Source organism: Scyliorhinus torazame, chromosome 25 (assembly GCF_047496885.1).
Source record: "Scyliorhinus torazame isolate Kashiwa2021f chromosome 25, sScyTor2.1, whole genome shotgun sequence".
NCBI classification, from domain to species: Eukaryota; Metazoa; Chordata; class Chondrichthyes; order Carcharhiniformes; family Scyliorhinidae; genus Scyliorhinus; species Scyliorhinus torazame.
Window position 1 is genome coordinate 21,285,359 of NC_092731.1, and position 23,071 is coordinate 21,308,429.

The 23,071-nt window shown below is 44.4% G+C and overlaps 1 protein-coding gene across 1 annotated transcript; it reads left to right on the top strand.

Annotated features, from left to right (window-relative positions):
* The first annotated feature begins 1,453 nt into the window (after nt 1-1,453).
* LOC140402396 (forkhead box protein A2-like) lies at nt 1,454-22,712 on the top strand. The gene is made up of 2 exons (XM_072490148.1): nt 1,454-2,004; nt 20,853-22,712. Exons 1-2 carry the CDS (start codon nt 1,933-1,935, stop codon nt 22,035-22,037), a joined length of 1,257 nt encoding a protein of 418 aa, XP_072346249.1. The 5' UTR covers nt 1,454-1,932; the 3' UTR covers nt 22,038-22,712.
* The last annotated feature ends 359 nt before the right edge of the window (nt 22,713-23,071 follow it).

Below are 23,071 nucleotides of genomic sequence, written 5' to 3' on the forward strand. Positions count from 1 at the left end.
GGGTTTCCTCCGGGTGCTCCGGTTTCCTCCCACAGTCCAAAGATGTGCAGGTTAGATGGATTGGCAGTGCTAAATTGCCCCTTACAGAGCAAAGGTTAGCGGGGAGGGGAGACAATCTCCTTAATACACCCACATTATTCACTGCCTGTCTGCACACCCAACCCTCAGCCTCACTCCTTATAGATTTCATAGAATTTACAGTGCAGAAGAAGGCCATTCGGCCCATCGAGTCTGCACCGGCTCTTGGAAAGAGCACCCTACCCAAGGTCCACACCTCCACCCTATCCCCATAACCAAGTAACCCCACCCAACACTAAGGGCAATTTTGGACAGTAAGGGCAATTTATCATGGTCAATCCACCTAACCTGCACATCTTTGGACTGTGGGAGGAAACCGGAGCACCCGGAGGAAACCCACGCACACACGGGGAGGATGTGCAGACTCCGCACAGACAGTGACCCAAGCCGGAATCGAACCTGGGACTCTGGAGCTGTGAAGCAATTGTGCTATCCACAATGCTACCGTGCTGCCCTCCTTACTCACCCACTCACTCTTGAGAGCACAGGAGGGTGGATAGGGAGTAGCTGTTCTCCTTAGTTGACGGGTCATTCGCGAGGGGACGCAAGTTCAAGGTGAGGGGCAGGGGGCTTAGGGAGGGTGTGAGGAAATTGTTTTTCACGGGAGAAGGGGGGGGGGGGGGGACGGTTTGGTAAATGCGCTGCCTGGGAGGCTGGTAGAGGAGGGTTGCCTCACGTCCTTTAAAAAGTACCTGGATGAGCAATTGGCGCGTCGTAGCGTGTGGGGCAATGGGCCAAGGGCTGGTAAATGGGATTAGGCAGGTAGGCAGGTCAGGTGTTTTTCACGTGTTGCTGCAGAATGGATGGGCCGAAGGGCCTGGTCTGCATTGTGTGATTCTGTGCGTCGGTGTTTGGGGGGGGGGGGGGCAGTTTAAAAGCAGGTGAAAAGTTTCGCGTGGGGGAGGGAAATATCTGCCTGACGCCTGAAGCAACATTTGGCAAGATGGGAATCTATAAAATCCTGGTGGTGGGGGGGGGGGGGGGGCGGGGGGCCATGTGAGTGTGTGTGTGTGTGTGTGGTGGAGGGTTTGAGCTGGTTGCACAATGCAAAACAGCGGATGCTTTCAATCCAGACTTTGGAAATGGTTCAATGCACACATCGGGCAGGACTGCATGTACCCAGGTGCAGGGCGCTCAACCCCTGGGGGTCACTGCCAGTCCAGGCTTGTCTATCCTCCCAGCCTCTGGGGCGGGAGGGGTGAGAGTGGGGCTTTTCAGCCCACAGGCGGCAGGGGGCGCTCCTGTCGCTCAAAGTTGTCCACAAACCAATTTCTCCAATGGGCTTTCAACCCTTGATGACATGACTCTCTTTTGGCACCAGACACACGTCAAGAATTCAGGTTAATCAGTAACTTGCCAAACAGTCAGACACACACACTTGTATCCCTCTCTCTCTCTCTCTCTCTCTCTCAGTCTCTCACTCCAAAAGGAGAACGTTGCAAACACAACTTCAGCTGCACTGTGAAGTGGGGGGTGGTGGGGGAGCAGGAGCCTCCCCAGTCCTAGACCAAACAACTTGATTGTATCAAACCTGAAGACTGGGATCACAGAGAGCGACTGGAATTCGGAATCCCTTCCATCCAGGACTAACTGCTGCTACCCTCCACAGAACCTCTCTCTCTCTCTGGGATATTTCTGCTTCAGGTCCCCAATCCGGAGGAGGGAGGCAGGAGAGAGAAGGGGGGAGGAATTTTCTTCTCAATCTGTCTGAAATTACCACGGATTCATGGAGTTCGCTCAGAACTTTTGGAGTTAGCGACTGGAATACAGTTTGGAGCCAGTTTGGGATTTTATTCACCGGATTCACCCCCTCAGTACTGGGGTCTCTGCTATTTCTGATCCACACAGGAGACAATGTTGGGCTCAGTGAAAATGGAATCTCATGAAGTTGCTGACTGGAACACTTTGTATTCAGACCCGGGAGAGGTCAGTAGGAAATCGTTGATCTACACTATTCACCAGCCACCCAGCCCTCAGATGCTTCACTCAGATGCTGTGTTCAATTTGAGGTCCGCGTGTGGCGGTGCACCAGGAGAGAGCGTTTCCCTGCTCTCTGCACCTGGCACTCTGCTGGCCAGTCTAGAGAGCGCGATGCTCGCCCGGGACAGGCGCAGCGGAGATGCCCCTGAATTAAAGGAATCGCTCCTGCAAAGTGTGCAATTCACTTTCATATTGTAGCCACTTCGTCACTTTCATTACCACCTCTCCGCAGGCGCAGGCTGAAATCTTTAATCTTCAATAACTTTGTGGCACTGTAAGATGACCACGTCAAGAGTGATCAGTGTTAATATCAGAATGTCAGTTTGTGTGTGTGTGTTTATATCAGTGTGCGTGTTTATATCAGTGTGTTTATATCAGCCTGTCGTGTTTATATCAGTGTGTTTATATCAGTGTGTTTATATCAGTGAGTGTGTGTGTTTATATCAGTGAGTGTGTTTATATCAGTGTGTGTGTGTGTTTATATCAGTGTGTGTGTGTTTATATGTGTGTGTTTATATATCTGTGTGTGTTTATATCAGTGAGTGTGTGTTTTTAATCAGTGAGTGTGTTTATATCAGTGTGCGTGTTAATATCAGCCTGTCGTGTTTATATCAGTGTGTTTATATCAGTGAGTGTGTGTGTTTATATATCTGTGTGTGTTTATATCAGTCAGTGTGTGTGTTTATATCAGTAAGTGTGTGTGTTTATATCAGTCAGTGTGTGTGTTGATATCAGTGAGTGTGTGTGTTTATATCAGTCAGTGTGTGTGTTTATATCAGTGAGTGTGTGTGCTTATATCAGTGTGTGTGTGTTTATATCAGTGAGTGTGTGTGTTTATATCAGTGTGTTTATATCAGTGAGTGTGTGTGTTTATATCAGTGTGTGTGTTTATATCAGTGAGTGTGTGTTTATATGTGTGTGTGTTTATATCAGTGAGTGTGTGTTTATATCAGTGAGTGTGTGTGTTTATATCAGTGAGTGTGTGTGTTTATATCAGTGTGTGTGTTTATATCAGTGAGTGTGTGTGTTTATATCAGTGAGTGTGAGTGTTTATATCAGTGTGTGTGTTTAAATCAGTGTGTGTGTGTGTTTATATCAGTGAGTGTGTGTTTATATCAGTGAGTGTGTGTGTTTATATCAGTGAGAGTGTGTTTATATCAGTGTGTGTGTGTGTTTATATCAGTGTGTGTGTTTATATCAGTGAGTGTGTGTTTATATCAGTGTGTGTGTTTATATCAGTGAGTGTGTGTGTTTATATCAGTGTGTGTGTTTATATCAGTGAGTGTGTGTGTTTATATCAGTGTGTGTGTTTATATCAGTGAGTGTGTGTTTATATCAGTGAGTGTGTGTTTATATCAGTGAGTGTGTGTGTTTATATCAGTGTGGGTGTGTTTATATCAGTGTGTGTGTGTGTTTATATCAGTGAGTGTGTGTGTTTATATCAGTGAGTGTGTGTGTGTTTATATCAGTGAGTGTGTTTATATCAGTGAGTGTGAGTGTTTATTTCAGTGTGTATGTTTATATCAGTGAGTGTGTGTGGTTATATCAGTGTGTGTGTTTATATCAGTGAGTGTGTGTTTATATGTGTGTGTGTTTATATCAGTGAGTGTGTGTTTATATCAGTGAGTGTGTGTGTTTATATCAGTGTGTGTGTTTATATCAGTGAGTGTGTGTTTATATCAGTGAGTGTGTGTGTTTATATCAGTGAGTGTGTGTGTTTATATCAGTGAGTGTGAGTGTTTATATCAGTGTGTGTGTTTAAATCAGTGTGTGTGTGTGTTTATATCAGTGAGTGTGTGTTTATATCAGTGAGTGTGTGTGTTTATATCAGTGAGAGTGTGTTTATATCAGTGTGTGTGTGTGTTTATATCAGTGTGTGTGTTTATATCAGTGAGTGTGTGTTTATATCAGTGTGTGTGTTTATATCAGTGAGTGTGTGTGTTTATATCAGTGTGTGTGTTTATATCAGTGAGTGTGTGTGTTTATATCAGTGTGTGTGTTTATATCAGTGAGTGTGTGTGTTTATATCAGTGTGTGTGTTTATATCAGTGAGTGTGTGTTTATATCAGTGAGTGTGTGTTTATATCAGTGAGTGTGTGTTTATATCAGTGAGTGTGTGTTTATATCAGTGAGTGTGTGTGTTTATATCAGTGTGTGTGTGTTTATATCAGTGTGTGTGTGTGTTTATATCAGTGAGTGTGTGTGTTTATATCAGTGAGTGTGTGTGTTTATATGTGTGTGTGTTTATATCAGTGAGTGTGTGTGTTTATATCAGTGAGTGTGTGTGTTTATATCAGTGAGTGTGTGTGTTTATATGTGTGTGTGTTTATATCAGTGAGTGTGTGTGTTTATATCAGTGAGTGTGTGTGTTTATATCAGTGAGTGTGTGTGTTTATATCAGTGTGTGTGTTTATATCAGTGTGTGTGTTTATATCAGTGTGTGTGTTTATATGTGTGTGTGTTTATATCAGTGAGTGTGTGTGTTTATATCAGTGTGTGTGTTTATATCAGTGTGTGTGTTTATATCAGTGTGTGTTTATATCAGTGAGTGTGTGTGTTTATATGTGTGTGTGTTTATATCAGTGAGCGTGTGCATTTATATCAGTGAGCGTGTGCGTTTATATCAGTGAGCGTGTGTGTTTATATCAGTGTGTGTGTTTATATCAGTGAGTGTGTGTGTTTATATCAGTGAGTGTGTGTGCTTATATCGGTGTGAATGTTTATATCAGTGTGAGTGTTTATATCAGCGAGTGTGTTTATATCAATGTGTGTGTGTTTATATCAGTGTGTGTTTATATCAGTGTGTGTGTTTATATGTGTGTGTGTTTATATCAGTGTGTGTGTTTATCAGTGTGTGTGTGTGTTTATATCAGTGAGTGTGTGTGTTTATATCTGTGTGTTTATATCAGTGTGTGTTTATATCAGTGTGTGTGTTTATATCAGTGAGTGTGTGTTTATATCAGTGAGTGTGTTTATATCAGTGTGTGTGTGTTTATATCAGTGAGTGTGTTTATATCAGTGAGTGTGTTTATATCAGTGAGTGTGTGTGTTTATATCAGTGTGTGTGTTTATATCAGTGTGTGTGTGTGTTTATATGTGTGTGTGTTTATAGCAGTGAGTGTGTGTGTTTATATCAGTGAGTGTGTGTGTTTATATCAGTGAGTGTGTGTGTTTATATCAGTGAGTGTGTGTGTTTATATCAGTGAGTGTGTGTGTTTATATCAGTGTGTGTGTTTATATCAGTGTGTGTTTATATCAGTGAGTGTGTGTTTATATCAGTGAGTGTGTGTTTATATCAGTGAGTGTGTGTGTTTATATGTGTGTGTGTTTATATCAGTGAGTGTGTTTATATCAGTGAGTGTGTGTGTTTATATCAGTGTGTGTGTTTACAACAGTGTGTGTTTATATCAGTGTGTGTGTGTGTTTATATCAGTGAGTGTGTTTATATCAGTGAGTGTGTGTGTGTTTATATCAGTGACTGTGTGTGTTTATATCAGTGTGTGTGTGTGTTTATATCAGTGTGTGTGTTTATATCAGTGAGAGTGTGTTTATATCAGTGAGAGTGTGTTTATATCAGTGAGTGTGTGTTTATATCAGTGTGTGTGTTTATATCAGTGAGTGTGTGTGTTTATATCAGTGAGTGTGTGTGTTTATATCAGTGTGTGTGTTTATATCAGTGAGTGTGCGTGTTTATATCAGTGAGTGTGTGTGTTTATATCAGTGAGTGTGCGTGTTTATATCAGTGTGTGTGTTTATATCTGTGTGTGTTTATATCAGTGTGTGTGTTTATATCAGTGAGTGTGCGTGTTTATATCAGTGTGTGTGTTTATATCAGTGTGAGTGTTTATATCTGTGTGTGTTTATATCAGTGTGTGTGTTTATATCAGTGTGTGTGTTTATATCTGTGTGTGTTTATATCAGTGTGTGTGTTTATATCAGTGTGTGTGTTTATATCAGTGAGTGTGCGTGTTTATATCAGTGTGTGTGTTTATATCAGTGTGAGTGTTTATATCAGTGTGTGTTTATATCAGTGTGTGTGTTTATATCTGTGTGTGTTTATATCTGTGTGTGTGTTTATATCTGTGTGTTTATATCAGTGTGTGTGTTTATATCAGTGTGTGTTTATATCTGTGTGTGTTTATATCAGTGTGTGTGTTTATATCAGTGAGTGTGCGTGTTTATATCAGTGTGTGTGTTTATATCAGTGTGTGTTTATATCAGTGAGCAGTTTATATTTTTTTATTATTCTCCTTTTTCACATTTTCTCCCACATTTACACCCGCCAACAATAAACAATAATCAGTAACAAATATGTCAATCCCCATATCAATAACAACGATCCCGTCCTCCCACCAAACCCCAAACATTAGCCCGCATGTTCACATAAACAAATGACAAAAAGGAATCAGGGATCGTCCATAGTCACCATTAACACACACCGCCCCTCTCATCCCAACCCTCCCACCCACCTCCCCAACTAATGTTCAATGTTATCCAGTTCTCGAAAGTGCATAATGAATAATGCCCATGAATTGTGGAACCCCTCCATCCTTCCCCTCAGTTCAAACTTGATCTTCTCAAGAGTCAAGAATTCCAACAGGTCCCCCCACCACACCAGGGTACAGGGTGGAGAGGCTTCTCTCCAACCCATCAGGATCCGTCTTCGGGCGATCAACGAGGCGAAGGCTACAACATCTGCCTCCGTACCCGTTTCCAACCCCGGCTGGTCTGACACCACGAATATGGCCTCCCGGGGGACCGGGTCCAGTTTCACGTGCGCCACTTTAGAAATTACCCTAAAAACCTCCTCCTAATAATCCTCTAGCTTTGGACAGGACCAAAACATATGAATGTGATTAGCGGGGCCTCCCCCGCAACATTCACACACATCTTCTACTCCTTCAAAGAATCGGCTCATCCTTGCCCTCGTGAGGTGTGCTCTATATACCACCTTCAGCTGTATCAGCCCCAGCCTCGCGCACGATGTGGAGGCATTCCCTCTCCGGAGCACCTCACACCAGAACCCCTCCTCCATATCCACTCCTAACTCTTCCTCCCACTTTGCTTTGATCCCTTCCAGTGGTGCCTTCTCCTCTTCCAAAATAGCCCCATAAACCGCTGACAGTCCCCCTGTCGTCAGCACCTCCTTCAGCAATGTGGAGATTGTCTGCACTGGGAAGCTCTGTATCTCCTTTCTGGCAAAATCTCGAACCTGCATGTATCTAAACATTTCCCCCTGCTCCAGCCCATACTACGCTTCCAGCTCATTCAGTCCTGCAAACCTACCCCTAAGAAACAAACCTTTTAGTATCTTAATCCCCTTCTCCTCCCATTTCCGAAGATTGTGAGTGTATTTATACCAATGTGTGTTCATATATCAGTGTGTTCATATATCAGTGTGTGTTCATATATCAGTGTGTGTGTTTCTATATCAGTGTGTGTGTTTCTATATCAGTGTGTGTTTCTATATCAGTGTGTGTTTCTATATCAGTGTGTGTTTCTATATCAGTGTGCGTTCAGATATCAGTGTGCGTTTATATATCAGTGTGTGTTTATATATCAGTGTGTGTTCATATATCAATGTGTGTTTATATATCCGTGTGCGTGTTTATATCCGTGTGCGTGTTGATATCCGTGTGCGTGTTGATATCCGCGTGCGTGTTGATATCCGCGTGCGTGTTTATATCAGTGTGCGTGTTTATATCAGTGAGTGTGTTTATAGCACACTGGGCTAAATCACTGGCTTTTAAAGCAGGCCAGCAGCACGGTTCAATTCCCGTACCAGCCTCCCCGAACAGGCACCGGAATGTGGCGACTAGGGGCTTATCACAGTAACTCATTTGAAGCCTACTTGTGACAAAAAGCGATTTTCATATTTCATTTCATTTCATATCAGTGTGTGTGTTTATATCAGTGTGTTTTTATTTCAGTGTGTGTTTATTTCAGTGTGTGTTTATTTCAGTGAGTGTGAATATATCCGTGTATGTTTATATCAGTGAGTGTTCATATTTTTTATAAATATTTTTTATTCTTCTCCTTTTTCACATTTTCTCCCAAATTTACACCCACCAACAATAAACAATAATCAGTAACAAATATGTCAATCCCCATATCAATAACAACGATCCCGTCCTCCCACCAAACCCCAAACATTAGCTCGCGTGTTCACATAAACAAATGACAAAAAGGAATCAGGGATCGTCCATAGTCAACATTAACACACACCGCCCCCCTCCCCCCAACCCTCCCACCCACCTCCCCAACTAATGTTCGATGTTATCCAGTTCTCGAAAGTGCATAATGAATAATGCCCATGAATTGTGGAACCCCTCCATCCTTCCCCTCAGTTCAAACTTGATCTTCTCAAGAGTCAAGAATTCCAACAGGTCCCCCCGCCACGCCAGGGCACAGGGTGGAGAGGCTTCTCTCCAACCCATCAGGATCCGCCTTCGGGCGATCAACGAGGCGAAGGCTACAACATCTGCCTCCGCACCCGTTTCCAACCCTGGCTGGTCCGACACCCCGAATATGGCCTCCCGGGGGCCCGGGTCCAGTTTCACGTGCGCCACTTTAGAAATTACCCTAAAAACCTCCTCCTAATAATCCACTAGCTTTGGACAGGACCAAAACATATGAATGTGATTAGCCCCCCCCCCCGGCAATGTTCACACACACCTTCTACTCCTTCAAAGAATCAGCTCTTCCTTGCCCTCGTGAGGTGTGCTCTGTACACCACCTTCAGCTGTATCAGCCCCAGCCTCGCGCACGAGGTGGAGGCATTCACTCTCCAGAGCACCTCACACCAGAACCCTCCTCCATATCCTCGCCCAACTTTTCCTCCCACATTGCTTTGATCCCTTCCAGTGGTGCCTTCCCCTCTTCCAAAATAGCCCCGTAAACCGCTGACACTACCCCCTTCTCCAGTCCCCCTGTCGTCAGAACCTCCTCCAGCAATGTGGAGACTGGCTGCACGTGGAAGCTCGGTATCTCCTTTCTGGCAAAATCTCGAACTTGCATGTATCTAAACATTTCCCCCTGCTCCAGCCCATACTATGCTTCCAGCTCATTCAGTCCTGCAAACCTACTCCTAAGAAACAAACCTTTTAGTATCTTAATCCCCTTCTCCTCCCATTTCTGAAGATTGAGAGTGTATTTATACCAGTGTGTGTGTTTATCTCAGTCTGTGTGTTTATATCAGTGTGAATGTTTATATCAGTGTGTGTGTTTATCTCAGTCTGTGTGTTTATATCAGTGTGTGTTCATATATCTTTTGTAAGGGCCCCGAAGAATCCAGCACGAGTTTTAAGGATACAAAATAATAAAGTTTATTTACTATAACAATATATACATAGTAGTAGCAGTAACTTCCCTTGCTACCTTCTCCTTCCTCCTGGTTCCTGGACTGGCCAGCTTATTTATAGTAGGAGTTTCTCCGCCCCCCTCATTGGGGAAGTTCATACTCCCATAGGATTGTGGGATAATCATTAGTCCCCAGCCAATCGTCAGTAGGCAGGTTATAACATCCCTCCCCCCCAAAGTCCAAGGAATCCACCGTAGGCCCTGGCGAAGGAAGGCGTCGAACTCGTTTGGCCGCAGGCCGGACGCCATTTGCACGCGGCGCTGGATCAGGCGGCGTATAACGAGACGGAGACCGGCGCTTCCGTGATGAACGGCGCGGTTGTACATCCACGGCCTGTGGACCCGAGGATTCCCCCTCTGATTCATCCTGTGTCTCCATCTCGGAGTCAGAGTCTGCTGCCTCCGTCATGTCAGCGTCTCTGTCCCCATTCGGTCCCGTCATGACCTGTGCAGGCTTCGAGTGAGGCACCAGTGGAAGATTTGGAGGACTACCTTCCCTTGTTTCTGGTCTTTGCCGCTGTTGAACTGAGCTCCGGGGGCGGGGAATCTTTTGCGGGGATGATCTTCTGGACCGGACGTGGTCTACATGTTTTCGCTGGAGACGACCCTGGGCTTGCACTTGGTACGATATAGGGCCCGTTTGGCGAAAGATTACCCCAGGAACCCATTGGGCACCACCAGCAAAATTCCGCACGAATACTGGGTCACCGGGCGCAAACTGCCGAATCGGACGATGCTGAGACAATCCCGGTCCCTGCCGTTCTTGTGTGCGGCGTACTTTTGCGCCAATGTCCGGGAAGACCATACTAAGGCGGGTGCAAAGTCTCCGGCCCATTAGGAGTTCTGCGGGAGCTACCCCAGTCACTGTATGGGGGGTGGTCCTGTACGTAAACAAAAACCGAGCCAGTCTCGTGTCCATTGATCCGGAAGACTGCTTCTTTAGGCCTCTTTTGAATGTTTGCACTGCACGCTCTGCCAACCCATTTGAAGCCGGGTGGTAAGGGGCAGTGCGGATATGGCGGATGCCGTTCATCTTTGTAAACCTAGCAAACTCCTCACTCGTGAATGGAGTGCCATTATCCGTGACCAGCACCTCGGGGAGGCCATGCGTGCTAAATGATAAACGCATTTTTTCAATTGTTGCGCAGGACGTTGTCCCCTGCATCTTATGCACCTCCAGCCATTTGGACTGGGCGTCAATTAGTAGAAGGAACATGGATCCCTGAAAAGGGCCTGCGAAATCTGCATGTAAGCATGCCCAAGGCTGCCCTGGCCATTCCCAGTGATGTAGGGGCGCGGCCGGCGGAAGCTTCTGATGCTCCTGGCAAATGGAGCAGTTTTAGGCCACCTTCTCAATGTCGGTGTCGAGGCCTGGCCACCAGACATAACTCCGGGCCAACATTTTCATCTTGGTCACGCCCGGATGCCCATTGTGCAAGTCTGATAATATCAGCTCCTGGCCTTTTTCCGGGACAACCACACGCGTCCCCCACAAGAGGATGCCGTCTTCCACGCTGAACTCTGACAGCTTGGAGGAAAATGCCCGTAACTCGCCTGGGAGCTGTCTATGCTGCCCACCATACAGGACTATGTGCCGAACCTTTGACAGGACTGGCTCCGTCTGGGTCCACTCACGGATCTGTGATGCCGTGACAGGCAAGGTGTCCATAAAATTTAGGGTTGCGACCACCTCACCGGTCGTGGGGGTCGACATGGGGCCGGTCGATAAAGGCAATCGGCTCAGTGCGTCGGCATTTGCTATCTGCGTACCTGGTTTGTGCTCCAGAGAATACTCGTATGCAGCAAGCAACAAAGCCCAGCGCTGGATCCGTGCAGAAGCAATGGGCGGTATCGGCTTATCCTCTCTGAAGAGTCCCAGCAGGGGCTTATGATCAGTCACGATAGTGAAATGGCGGCCGTACACATACTGGTGGAAGCGTTTCACCGCGAAAACCACTGCCAGGCCCTCCTTCTCGATCTGCGCGTACTTTTTCTCCGCTGCAGTCAATGTGCGGGAGGCGAAAGCTATCGGTCGCTCGGCCCCGTTCTCCATCTTGTGGGACAGGACAGCCCCAATACCATACGAGGATGCATCACATGTGACGAGCAAAGGCTTTCCCGGATCATAGTGGGTTAGTAACCCAGACGACGACAATTGTTGCTTTACCCGCCGGAAAGCGGTTTCTTGCGGCTGACCCCAAACCCAGGTGTGATTTTTCTTTAGCAGCAGGTGTAAGGGGGCCAGCGTAGTTGCCAGATTGGGAGGAACTTCCCGTAATAGTTTACGAGACCGAGAAAAGAACGAAGATGCGAAGTGTCAGTCGGGGTGGGGGCATGTTGAATTGCACGCACCTTCTCTGCGACGGGGTGCAGACCCTCGCGGTCCACCCGATAACCTAGGTAGACTACTTCTTTTGCCTGAAATACGCACTGTGTGACGTAAACGGACTCCAGCCTCCGAAAGGCGTTTAAGGACAGCCTCCAGATTTTCCAAATGCTCTTGCTCCGACGTCCCTGTAATCAACACGTCATCTAGGTAGACAGCCACACGTGGTAAACCTCGCAAAATGCCCTCCATAACACGTTGAAAAATTGCGCAGGCAGAGGATACTCCAAAGGGCAACCGTGTATATTCATACAGGCCCCGGTGTGTGTTAATTGTTACATATGGTCGGGAGGCAGGGTCCAGCTCCAACTGCAGGTAGGCGTGACTCATATCTAATTTTGTGAATGAGAGTCCGCCTGCAAGTTTCGCGTAGAGATCCTCTATGCGAGGCATTGGGTATCGGTCGAGTCGGGAAACTGTATTCACTGTAAGTTTATAGTCGCCACACAAGCGAACTGTGGCATCTGGCTTCATTACTGGCACAATTGGTGCTGCCCAGTCAGCAAAACGGACAGGCCTGATAATACCCAAACTCTCCAAACGAGTGAGCTCCCCTTCTACCTTCTCGAGCAAAGCGTAAGGCACTGGGCGCGCCCGGAAATAGCGCGGTGTGGCTCCTGGTTCAACTTGGATACGGGCTACGGCCCCTTTTATTTTCCCCAGACCAGGCTGGAATACCTCTGGGTATCGTCCTAGCACCTCAGTCAACCCTCCAGAAACTGTTTGGAGGATGTGCTGCCATTGCAACCGCAAATGGCGCAACCAGTCCCGACCCAACAGGCTGGGCCCATGGCCACGCACTACGATAAGTGGGAAATGCCCCTCCTGGCGTCCATAGACAACAGGGGTCATTGTAGTTCCTGCAATGTCCAGTGGTTCCCCCGTGTAGGTGGCCAACCTGGCCTGTGAGTCAGTTAGTGTAAGGGTCTGTATACCCTGCTTGATGCGGTCGAATGTCCTCTGGGCGATCACGGAGACCGCTGCGCCAGTATCCAACTCCATCTCCAGCGGGTGGCCATTGACCCATACTGTCACCTTAATGGGGCCACACGGGGAGCTGCCACACAATGCAGCTGCAGGCAGTCGTCCTCCGTCTCCACGTCCTCAGGAGTGGTCGCCGCAGGTTCATCCACATGGAAGGTACGGCCTCTGGGCTGGTCCCAGTTACGGCCCCTGGGCTGGTCCCAGTTTCGGTCGGAACGACGGCGCCTCTGGCGTCCCCAGGACCGCCGTCTGCGACGGGGTCGGCGCCTACAAGTCTGACACAGACATGGCTCCTCATCCATTGGCTCTGGAGAAGGCTCCCTTCGGGGAGGAATGTCCGATGGCCACTGGCGTCGGTCTGGTCGTTGCCTCGCCCAAGGTACCGCAGGAGTGCGGGGGGACGTTTTTGGGCGGAAAGGGTTTCGCCCCAAGGCATGCACTACCATTCCCTGTAGCTCCTGTACTCCTCGCTCTGCGCTCTCTCGGGACAAGACTATTTGTATTGCCTGTTGAAAAGTCAATGTTGGCTCCGCTAACAACTTTCTCTGGGTGGCCGCATTGTTAATACCGCAAACCAAACGGTCGCGTAACATTTCTGACAAGGTCTCACCATAGTCACAGTATTCCGCAATCCCGCGTAGCCTGGATAAAAAAATCGGCAAGGGATTCTCCAGGGGTCCTCTCAGCGGTATTAAACCGGTAACGCTGGACTATCGTGGACGGGGTTGGGTTAAAGTGTTGCCCCACTATATTCACAAGTTCGTCAAACGTTTTGGTGTCCGGCGCAGCTGGGTACGTAAGGCTCCTAATCACCCCAAACGTATGCGGGCCGCAGGCGGTGAGCAATATGACCACCTGGCGCTCGTTTTCAGTGATATTGTTTGCCCGGAAATAGTAACGCATCCGTTGCGTGTACTGGTTCCAGCTTTCCAGCGCAGCATCAAAAACATCCAAACGTCCATACAGAGGCATGGTATAATAGAAAACAACTTCCAACCTGTATCCAACAAAAATCCAGGGAGGTGGCTTCAGCAGTGTAGACAGCTATTCACTTTTACCTTCGTCGCCAGTTTTGTAAGGGCCCCGAAGAATCCAGCACGAGTTTTAAGGATACAAAATAATAAAGTTTATTTACTATAACAATATATACATAGTAGTAGCAGTAACTTCCCTTGCTACCTTCTCCTTCCTCCTGGTTCCTGGACTGGCCATCTTATTTATAGTAGGAGTTTCTCCGCCCCCCTCATTGGGGAAGTTCATACTCCCATAGGATTGTGGGATAATCATTAGTACCCAGCCAATCGTCAGTAGGCAGGTTATAACAATATCAGTGTGTGTGTGTTTATATCAGTGTGTGTGTGTTTATATCAGTGTGTGTGTGTTTATATCAGTGTGTGTGTGTTTATATCAGTGTGAGTGTTTATATCAGTGTGAGTGTTTTTATCAGTGTGTGTGTTTATATCAGTGTGTGTGTTTATATCAGTGTGTGTGTGTTTATATCAGTGTGAGTGTTTATATCAGTGTGTGTGTGTTTATATCAGTGTGAGTGTTTATATCAGTGTGAGTGTTTTTATCAGTGTGAGTGTTTATATCAGTGTGAGTGTTTATATCAGTGTGAGTGTTTATATCAGTGTGTGTGTGTTTATATCAGTGTGTGTGTGTTTATATCAGCGTGTGTGTGTTTATATCAGCGTGTGTGTGTTTATATCAGCGTGAGTGTTTATATCAGTGTGAGTGTTTTTATCAGTGTGAGTGTTTATATCAGTGTGAGTGTTTATATCAGTGAGTGTGTGTGTTTATATCAGTGTGTGTGTTTATATCAGTGTGTGTGTTTATATCAGTGTGTGTGTTTATATCAGTGTGAGTGTTTTTATCAGTGTGAGTGTTTATATCAGTGTGAGTGTTTTTATCAGTGTGAGTGTTTATATCAGTGTGAGTGTTTATATCAGTGAGTGTGTGTGTTTATATCAGTGTGTGTGTTTATATCAGTGTGTGTGTTTATATCAGTGTGTCTTTATATCAGTGTGAGTGTTTATATCAGTGAGTGTGTGTGTTTATATCAGTGTGAGTGTTTATATCAGTGTATTTATATCAGTGTGAATGTTTATATCAGTGGGAGTGTTTATATCAGTGAGTGTGTTTATATCAGTGTGTGTGTTTATATCAGTGTGAGTGTTTATATCAGTGTGTGTGTTTATATCAGTGTGTGTGTTTATATCAGTGTGTGTGTTTATATCAGTGTGTGTGTTTATATCAGTGTGTGTGTTTATATCAGTGTGTGTTCATATCAGTGTGTGTGTTTATATCAGTGTGTGTGTTTATATCAGTGCGAGTGTTTATATCAGTGCAAGTGTTTATATCAGTGAGTGTGTGTGTTTATATCAGTGTGTGTGTTTATATCAGTGTGTGTCTTTATATAGTGTGTGTCTTTATATCAGTGTGTGTGTTTATATCAGTGTGTGTTTATATCAGTGTGTGTGTTTATATCAGTGTGTGTGTTTATATCAGTGAGTGTGTGTGTTTATATCAGTGAGTGTGTGTGTTTATATCAGTGTGTGTGTTTATATCAGTGTGTGTTTATATCAGTGTGTGTTTATATCAGTGAGTGTGTTTATATCAGTGTGTGTGTTTATATCAGTGAGTGTGTGTGTTTATATCAGTGAGTGTGTTTATATCAGTGTGAGTGTTTATATCAGTGTGCGTGTTTATATCAGTGTGTGTTTATATCAGTGTGAGTGTTTATATCAGTGTGAGTGTTTATATCAGTGTGAGTGTTTATATCAGTGTGAGTGTTTATATCTGTGTGTGTGTTTATATCAGTGAGTGTGTGTGTTTATATCAGTGTGTGTGTTTATATGTGTGTGTGTTTATATCAGTGTGAGTGTTTATATCAGTGTGAGTGTTTATATCAGTGTGAGTGTTTATATCAGTGTGTGTGTTTATATCAGTGTGAGTGTTTATATCAGTGTGAGTGTTAATATCAGTGTGTGTGTGTGTTTATATCAGTGTGTGTTTATATCAGTGAGTGTGTGTGTTTATATCAGTGTGTGTGTTTATATGTGTGTGTGTTTATATCAGTGTGCGTGTTTATATCAGTGTGCGTGTTTATATCAGTGTGCGTGTTTATATCAGTGTGAGTGTTTATTTCAGTGTGTGTGTTTATTTCAGTGTGTGTGTTTATATCAATGTGTTTATATCAGTGTGTTTCTATCAGTGTGTGTTTCTATCAGTGTGTGTTTATATCAGTGTGTGTTTATTTCAGTGTGTGTTTATATCAGTGTGTGTTTATATCAGTGTGTGTTTATATCAGTGTGAGTGTTTATATCAGTGAGTGTGTGTGTTTATATCAGTGTGAGTGTTTATATCAGTGAGTGTGTTTATATCAGTGTGTGTGTTTATATCAGTGTGTGTGTTTATATCAGTGTGAGTGTTTATATCAGTGAGTGTGTGTGTTTATATCAGTGTGTGTGTTTATATCAGTGTGTGTGTTTATATCAGTGTGAATGTTTATATCAGTGTGTGTGTTTATATCAGTGTGTGTGTTTATATCAGTGTGAATGTTTATATCAGTGTGAATGTTTATATCAGTGTGAGTGTTTATATCAGTGTGTGTGTGTTTATTTCAGTGTGTGTGTTTATATCAGTGAGTGTGTTTATATCAGTGAGTGTGTGTGTTTATATCAGTGTGTGTTTATATCAGTGAGTGTGTTTATATCAGTGAGTGTGTGTGTTTATATCAGTGTGCGTGTTTATATCAGTGTGTGTTTATATCAGTGTGAGTGTTTATATCAGTGAGTGTGTTTATATCAGTGAGTGTGTTTATATCAGTGTGAGTGTTTATATCAGTGTGAGTGTTTATATCAGTGTGTGTGTGTTTATATCAGTGAATGTGTGTGTTTATATCAGTGTGAGTGTTTATATCAGTGTGAGTGTTTATATCAGTGAGTGTGTGTGTTTATATCAGTGTGCGTGTTTATATCAGTGTGCGTGTTTATATCAGTGTGAGTGTTTATATCAGTGTGTGTGTTTATATCAGTGTGAGTGTTTATATCAGTGTGTGTTTTTATATCAGTGAGTGTGTGTGTTTATATCAGTGAGTGTGTGTGTTTATATCAGTGTGTGTGTTTATATCAGTGTGTGTGTTTATATCAGTGTGTGTGTTTATATCAGTGTGTGTGTTTATATGTGTGTGTGTTTATATCAGTGTGAGTGTTTATAAGAGTGTGTGTGTGTTTATATCAGTGAGTGTGTGTGTTTATATCAGTGAGTGTGTGTTTATATCAGTGAGTGTGTTTATATCAGTGTGAGTGTTTATATGAGTGTGTGTTTATATCAGTGTGAGTGTTTATATCAGTGTGAGTGTTTATATCAGTGTGTGTGTTTATATCAGTGTGAGTGTTTATATCAGTGTGAGTGTTTATATCAGTGTGTGTTTATATCAGTGTGCGTGTTTATATCAGTGTGAGTGTTTATATCAGTGTGAATGTTTATTTCAGTGTGAGTGTTTGTATCAGTGTGTGTGTTTATATCAGTGTGTGTGTTTATATCAGTGTGTGTTTATTTCAGTGTGAATGTTTATATCAGTGTGTGTGTTTATATCAGTGAGTATGTGTGTTTATATCAGTGTGAGTGTTTATATCAGTGTGTGTTTATATCAGTGTGTGTTTATATCAGTGTGTGTTTATATCAGTGTGTGTGTGTTTATATCAGTGAGTGTGTGTGTTTATATCAGTGAGTGTGTGTTAAATCAGTGTGTGTGTTTATATCAGTGTGTGTTTATATCAGTGTGCGTGTTTATATCAGTGTGCGTGTTTATATCAGTGTGAGTGTTTATATCAGTGTGAATGTTTATTTCAGTGTGAGTGTTTGTATCAGTGTGTGTGTTTATATCAGTGTGTGTGTTTATATCAGTGTGTGTGTTTCTATCAGTGTGTGTTTATATCAGTGTGTGTTTATTTCAGTGTGAATGCTTATATCAGTGTGTGTTTATATCAGTGAGTATGTGTGTTTATATCAGTGTGAGTGTTTATATCAGTGTGTGTTTATATCAGTGTGTGTTTATATCAGTGTGAGTGTTTATTTCAATGTGAGTGTTTATATCAGTGTGAATGTTTATATCAGTGTGTGTTTATATCAGTGTGTGTTTATATCAGTGTGTGTTTATATCAGTGTGTGTGTTTATATCAGTGTGTGTGTTTATATCAGTGTGTGTGTTTATATCAGTGAGTGTGTTTATATCAGTGTGTGTGTGTTTATATCTGTGTGAGTGTTTATATCAGTGAGTGTGTGTGTTTATATCAGTGTGCGTGTTTATATCAGTGTGCGTGTTTATATCAGTGTGAGTGTTTATATCAGTGTGTGTGTTTATATCAGTGTGAGTGTTTATATCAGTGTGTGTTTTTATATCAGTGAGTGTGTGTGTTTATATCAGTGAGTGTGTGTGTTTATATCAGTGTGTGTGTGTGTTTATATCAGTGTGTGTGTTTATATCAGTGTGTGTGTTTATATCAGTGTGTGTGTTTATATCAGTGTGAGTGTTTATAAGAGTGTGTGTGTGTTTATATCAGTGAGTGTGTGTGTTTATATCAGTGAGTGTGTGTGTTTATATCAGTGAGTGTGTTTATATCAGTGTGTGTGTTTATATGTGTGTGTGTTTATATCAGTGTGAGTGTTTATATCAGTGTGAGTGTTTATATGAGTGTGAGTGTTTATATCAGTGTGAGTGTTTATATCAGTGTGTGTGTTTATATCAGTGTGAGTGTTTATATCAGTGTGAGTGTTTATATCAGTGTGTGTTTATATCAGTGTGTGTGTTTATATCAGTGTGTGTGTTTATATCAGTGTGAGTGTTTATAAGAGTGTGTGTGTGTTTATATCAGTGAGTGTGTGTGTTTATATCAGTGAGTGTGTGTGTTTATATCAGTGAGTGTGTTTATATCAGTGTGTGTGTTTATATGTGTGTGTGTTTATATCAGTGTGAGTGTTTATATCAGTGTGAGTGTTTATATCAGTGTGAGTGTTTATATCAGTGTGAGTGTTTATATCAGTGTGTGTGTTTATATCAGTGTGAGTGTTTATATCAGTGTGAGTGTTTATATCAGTGTGTGTTTATATCAGTGTGCGTGTTTATATCAGTGTGAGTGTTTATATCAGTGTGAATGTTTATTTCAGTGTGAGTGTTTGTATCAGTGTGTGTGTTTATATCAGTGCGTGTGTTTATATCAGTGTGTGTGTTTCTATCAGTGTGTGTTTATATCAGTGTGTGTTTATTTCAGTGTGAATGTTTATATCAGTGTGTGTGTTTATATCAGTGAGTATGTGTGTTTATATATCAGTGTGAGTGTTTATATCAGTGTGAGTGTTTATATCAGTGTGTGTTTATATCAGTGTGTGTTTATATCAGTGTGTGTTTATATCAGTGTGTGTGTGTTTATATCAGTGAGTGTGTGTGTTTATATCAGTGAGTGTGTGTTAAATCAGTGTGTGTGTTTATATCAGTGTGTGTGTTTATATCAGTGTGTGTGTTTATATCAGTGTGTGTGTCTATATCAGTGTGTGTGTTTATATGTGTGTGTGTTTATATGTGTGTGTGTTTATATCAGTGTGTGTGTTTATATCAGTGTGTGTGTTTATATGTGTGTGTGTTTATATCAGTGTGAGTGTTTATATCAGTGTGTGTTTATATCAGTGTGAGTGTTTATATCAGTGTGAGTGTTTATATCAGTGTGTGTGTTTATATCAGTGTGAGTGTTTATATCAGTGTGTGTTTATATCAGTGTGCGTGTTTATATCAGTGTGCGTGTTTATATCAGCGTGTGTGTTTATATCAGTGTGTTTATATCAGTGTGTTTATATCAGTGTGTTTCTATCAGTGTGTTTCTATCAGTGTGTGTTTATATCAGTGTGAATGTTTATTTCAGTGTGAATGTTTATATCAGCGTGTGTGTTTATATCAGTGAGTGTGTGTGTGTTTATATCAGTGTGTGTTAATATCAGTGAGAGTGTTTATTTCAGTGTGTGTTTATTTCAGTGTGTTAATATCAGTGTGTGTTTATTTCAGTGTGTGTTTATTTCAGTGTGTTTATAACTGTGTGTGTGTTTACATCAGTGTGAGTGTTGAGTGTGCATCTTCATGTGAGTGCGTCTTTATGTGAGTGCGTCTTTATGTGAGTGAGTCTTTATGTGAGTGTGAGTCTTTATATGAGTGAGTGTTTATATGAGTGTGAGTGCTTTTATCAGTATGAGTGTTTAAATTTGTGTGTGTTTAGTGTGCGTCACTAAAAACAGCTGACCTGATCATTGGCATGTTGCTGTCTGTGGGATCTTGCTGTGCACAAATTGGCGCCCTTCTTTCCTACATTCGGACAGTGACCACACTCCAGAAAGGAAAACGGTCAGTGGTCATTTGCATTGAGATGTCCTGAGGTTGGGCAGCACGGTGGCGCAGTAGTTAGCACTGCTGCCTCACGGCACTGAGGACCTGGGTTCGATCCCAGCTCTGGGTCACTGTCCGTGTGGAGTTTAACATTTTCCCTGTGCCTGCGTGGGTTTCACCCCCACAACCCAAAGATATGCAGGTTAGGTGGAATGGCCACGCTAAATTGCCTCTTAATTGGGGGGGGGGGGGGAAATTGGATACTTTAAATTTAAAAATAAAAGATGTCTTGAAGTTGTGGAAGGCGGGGTGTAGGAAACATGAAGTTTTACTTGGTTCTCCGGGCACAGCGGATTGGGGTCCCTGCCTCTGATCTGGAAGCTCCGGGTTCGAGTCCCACACTCAGGACCTGATGACCAGGAAGGTGCGTTCGTAACGCGGACAAACGGGCTGAGTGTCAACCTGCAAAGTCCATCCAAACACACCAATGGCTGGCGGTAAGAGCGGGAGAGACTCCAGGTCAGCCATTGATGCTGAATGACACCCCCTTCAGGCCAGGGATCTCCTCCAGGAGAAACAAGCGTCAGAAATAGATGCATAATGTGATTTGTGTGTCTCTAGATTAGCGAGGTCTTGTACGTCTTTTCCTTATCTTACACTTATATATCCAATGTCTTTATCTCCCTAAAGATGTATCCTGTGGCGAGCAGTATGAATCCCAATCTGGGCTCCATGAACACAATCAACAGTTACATGAGCATGAATTCCATGGGCTCCGTTGGAAATCTTTCTCCTGCCTCACTGAACATGTCCTACACAAACCTAAACCCACCCCTCTCAGTCTTACCATGCCCAGTCAGCACGATGACCAATGGACTTTCATCCATGCAAAGCTCCATGAGCCCTGGTGTTGGCCCTGGTGGAGGCCAGGCTGCCCCCATCAACCCGCTGTCCCCGTATCAGCCCATGAGCCAAGCCCTGGGCTCCCTGGCCTTATCGCCAGCATTGAACAGGGGGAAGGAATTGAAGCCATACCGTCGGAATTTCAGCCATGCCAAGCCACCTTACTCCTACATCTCCCTGATCACCATGGCCATCCAGCAGGCCTCCAACAAGATGCTGACCTTGAACGAGATCTACCAGTGGATCATGGACCTCTTCCCGTACTACCGGGAGAATCAACAGCGATGGCAGAATTCCATTCGCCACTCCCTCTCGTTTAACGACTGTTTTGTGAAGGTGCCTCGGTCCCCGGACAAACCTGGCAAAGGCTCCTACTGGACCCTGCACCCGGACTCGGGGAACATGTTCGAGAATGGGTGCTACCTTCGCCGCCAGAAACGCTTCAAGTGCCAGAAGGAGAAGCTCTTGTCCCGTCCGCCCCTGGAACCGGGCATCAAGGGGTTGGAGAGCGGGGGCGAGGGAAAGGACTCCAGTCCCAGCTCTGAGGATACTGGGTCCAGCCGGTCTGACACCTCCCCGGGTTCTGAGGAGCAGAGGACCCTCACTGAGCTCGGGTGTCGCCGGGCGGACAACCCGTCTTCCGTTTCGGGACCCTCGCCATCCCCGGCTGCCATGCACCAAAATATGGTCCATCATCTCCACCCGCCGGCGGTGCAGCATCTGCCCGACCTCCAGAATGAGCTGAAGATGGACCCTCACTACAGCTTCAACCATCCATTCTCAATCACCAACCTGATGTCCTCTGAGCAGCCCCACAAGATGGACTTGAAGCTCTACGACCAGCCCGTCCACTACAACAACACGTACAACACCCTGCTTGGCAAAAGCGGCTTTGAGACACCGGCTGCGATGAACGATCCCAGCTCCTATTACCAGGTGATGTACAACAGGTCAATCCTCAACGCTTCATAAGGCCCTCAAATCCCAGTCCACCCGCAGAGCAGAGATCGGGACCAATGGTGGAAAAGAGTCTCTTCCTGTTTGTATTCAGTGTGGGCTCAGAAATGATAAACCAGCAAAGCTTGGAAATGAGGAGCGGGAAAACTGGTCTGAAGAGGTCCTGTGTACCTTCCAATGGAAAACAACATCACCGATTTGTTACTGGGATTCGAATGTTTGGAAATGGTTTTTTTCTTTCTGGATGTTTGTGATTTATTTTCCCGTTACTTTGGAACCTTGAAAGTAAAAAGAAACGACAGGCTCCTGATGACCAGATACCCGGAGAGGATCCCAGTTCATGGATGTGCGAGACCGCGTCCATGGGGCAGGCAGCCTGAGACATGATCCCCGGAGACGGGATCCGTAAATCTACAGACAGGAGCCTGCCCCCCACCCCCCGAGGCAATTTCTCCTGGAGGCGGACTAGGACTAGATGGCCCCCTCAAGGCCTTATGGAGTCATCTGCGTCACAGAAGGAGGCCGTTCGGCCCATCGAGCCCACCCTGGCTTCCCGCAGAGCAGTCGAGTCCGTCCCCTTGTCCCCTCTCCCTCCGACCTACTGCATCCCTGCAAATTTGTTTCTCTCAAGTGCCCATCTGATTTCTGTTTGAAATTGTTGCAAATCTCCACTTTCACAGCCCTCGTGGGCAGCGAATTTCAGGTCTGCCGTGCTCAAAACAAATGTTCTTCCTCACGTTCCCCCTTGCACTCCTTGCTCAATTTTGTCAACCTGTCCGTCCCCCCGCTGCCCTGTTCTTGCACCATCAGTTCATGGGGAAGAGTTTTCCCTTCACCACCTCGTCCAGATCTATCATAATCTTGTACACTTCGATCACAATCTCCCCCCAGTCTCCTTCGCTCCAAGGGGAACAACCCCAGCTTCTCCAATCGACCCTCATAGCTCAAATCCCCCCCATGCCTGCAACCATCCTGGTAAAACTCCTCTGTACCCACTCGAAGACCCTCGCATCCTTCCTAAATGCCTCTCCGCCCTTCAATACGATTAG

Bases quoted from the DNA above. Each gene is read 5' to 3' on its own strand.
- LOC140402396 (XM_072490148.1), top strand. From the start codon at position 1,933: ATGTTGGGCTCAGTGAAAATGGAATCTCATGAAGTTGCTGACTGGAAC. The intron at 2,005-20,852 runs GTCAGTAGGAAA...ATCTCCCTAAAG, and splicing joins TGTATTCAGACCCGGGAGAG to ATGTATCCTGTGGCGAGCAG.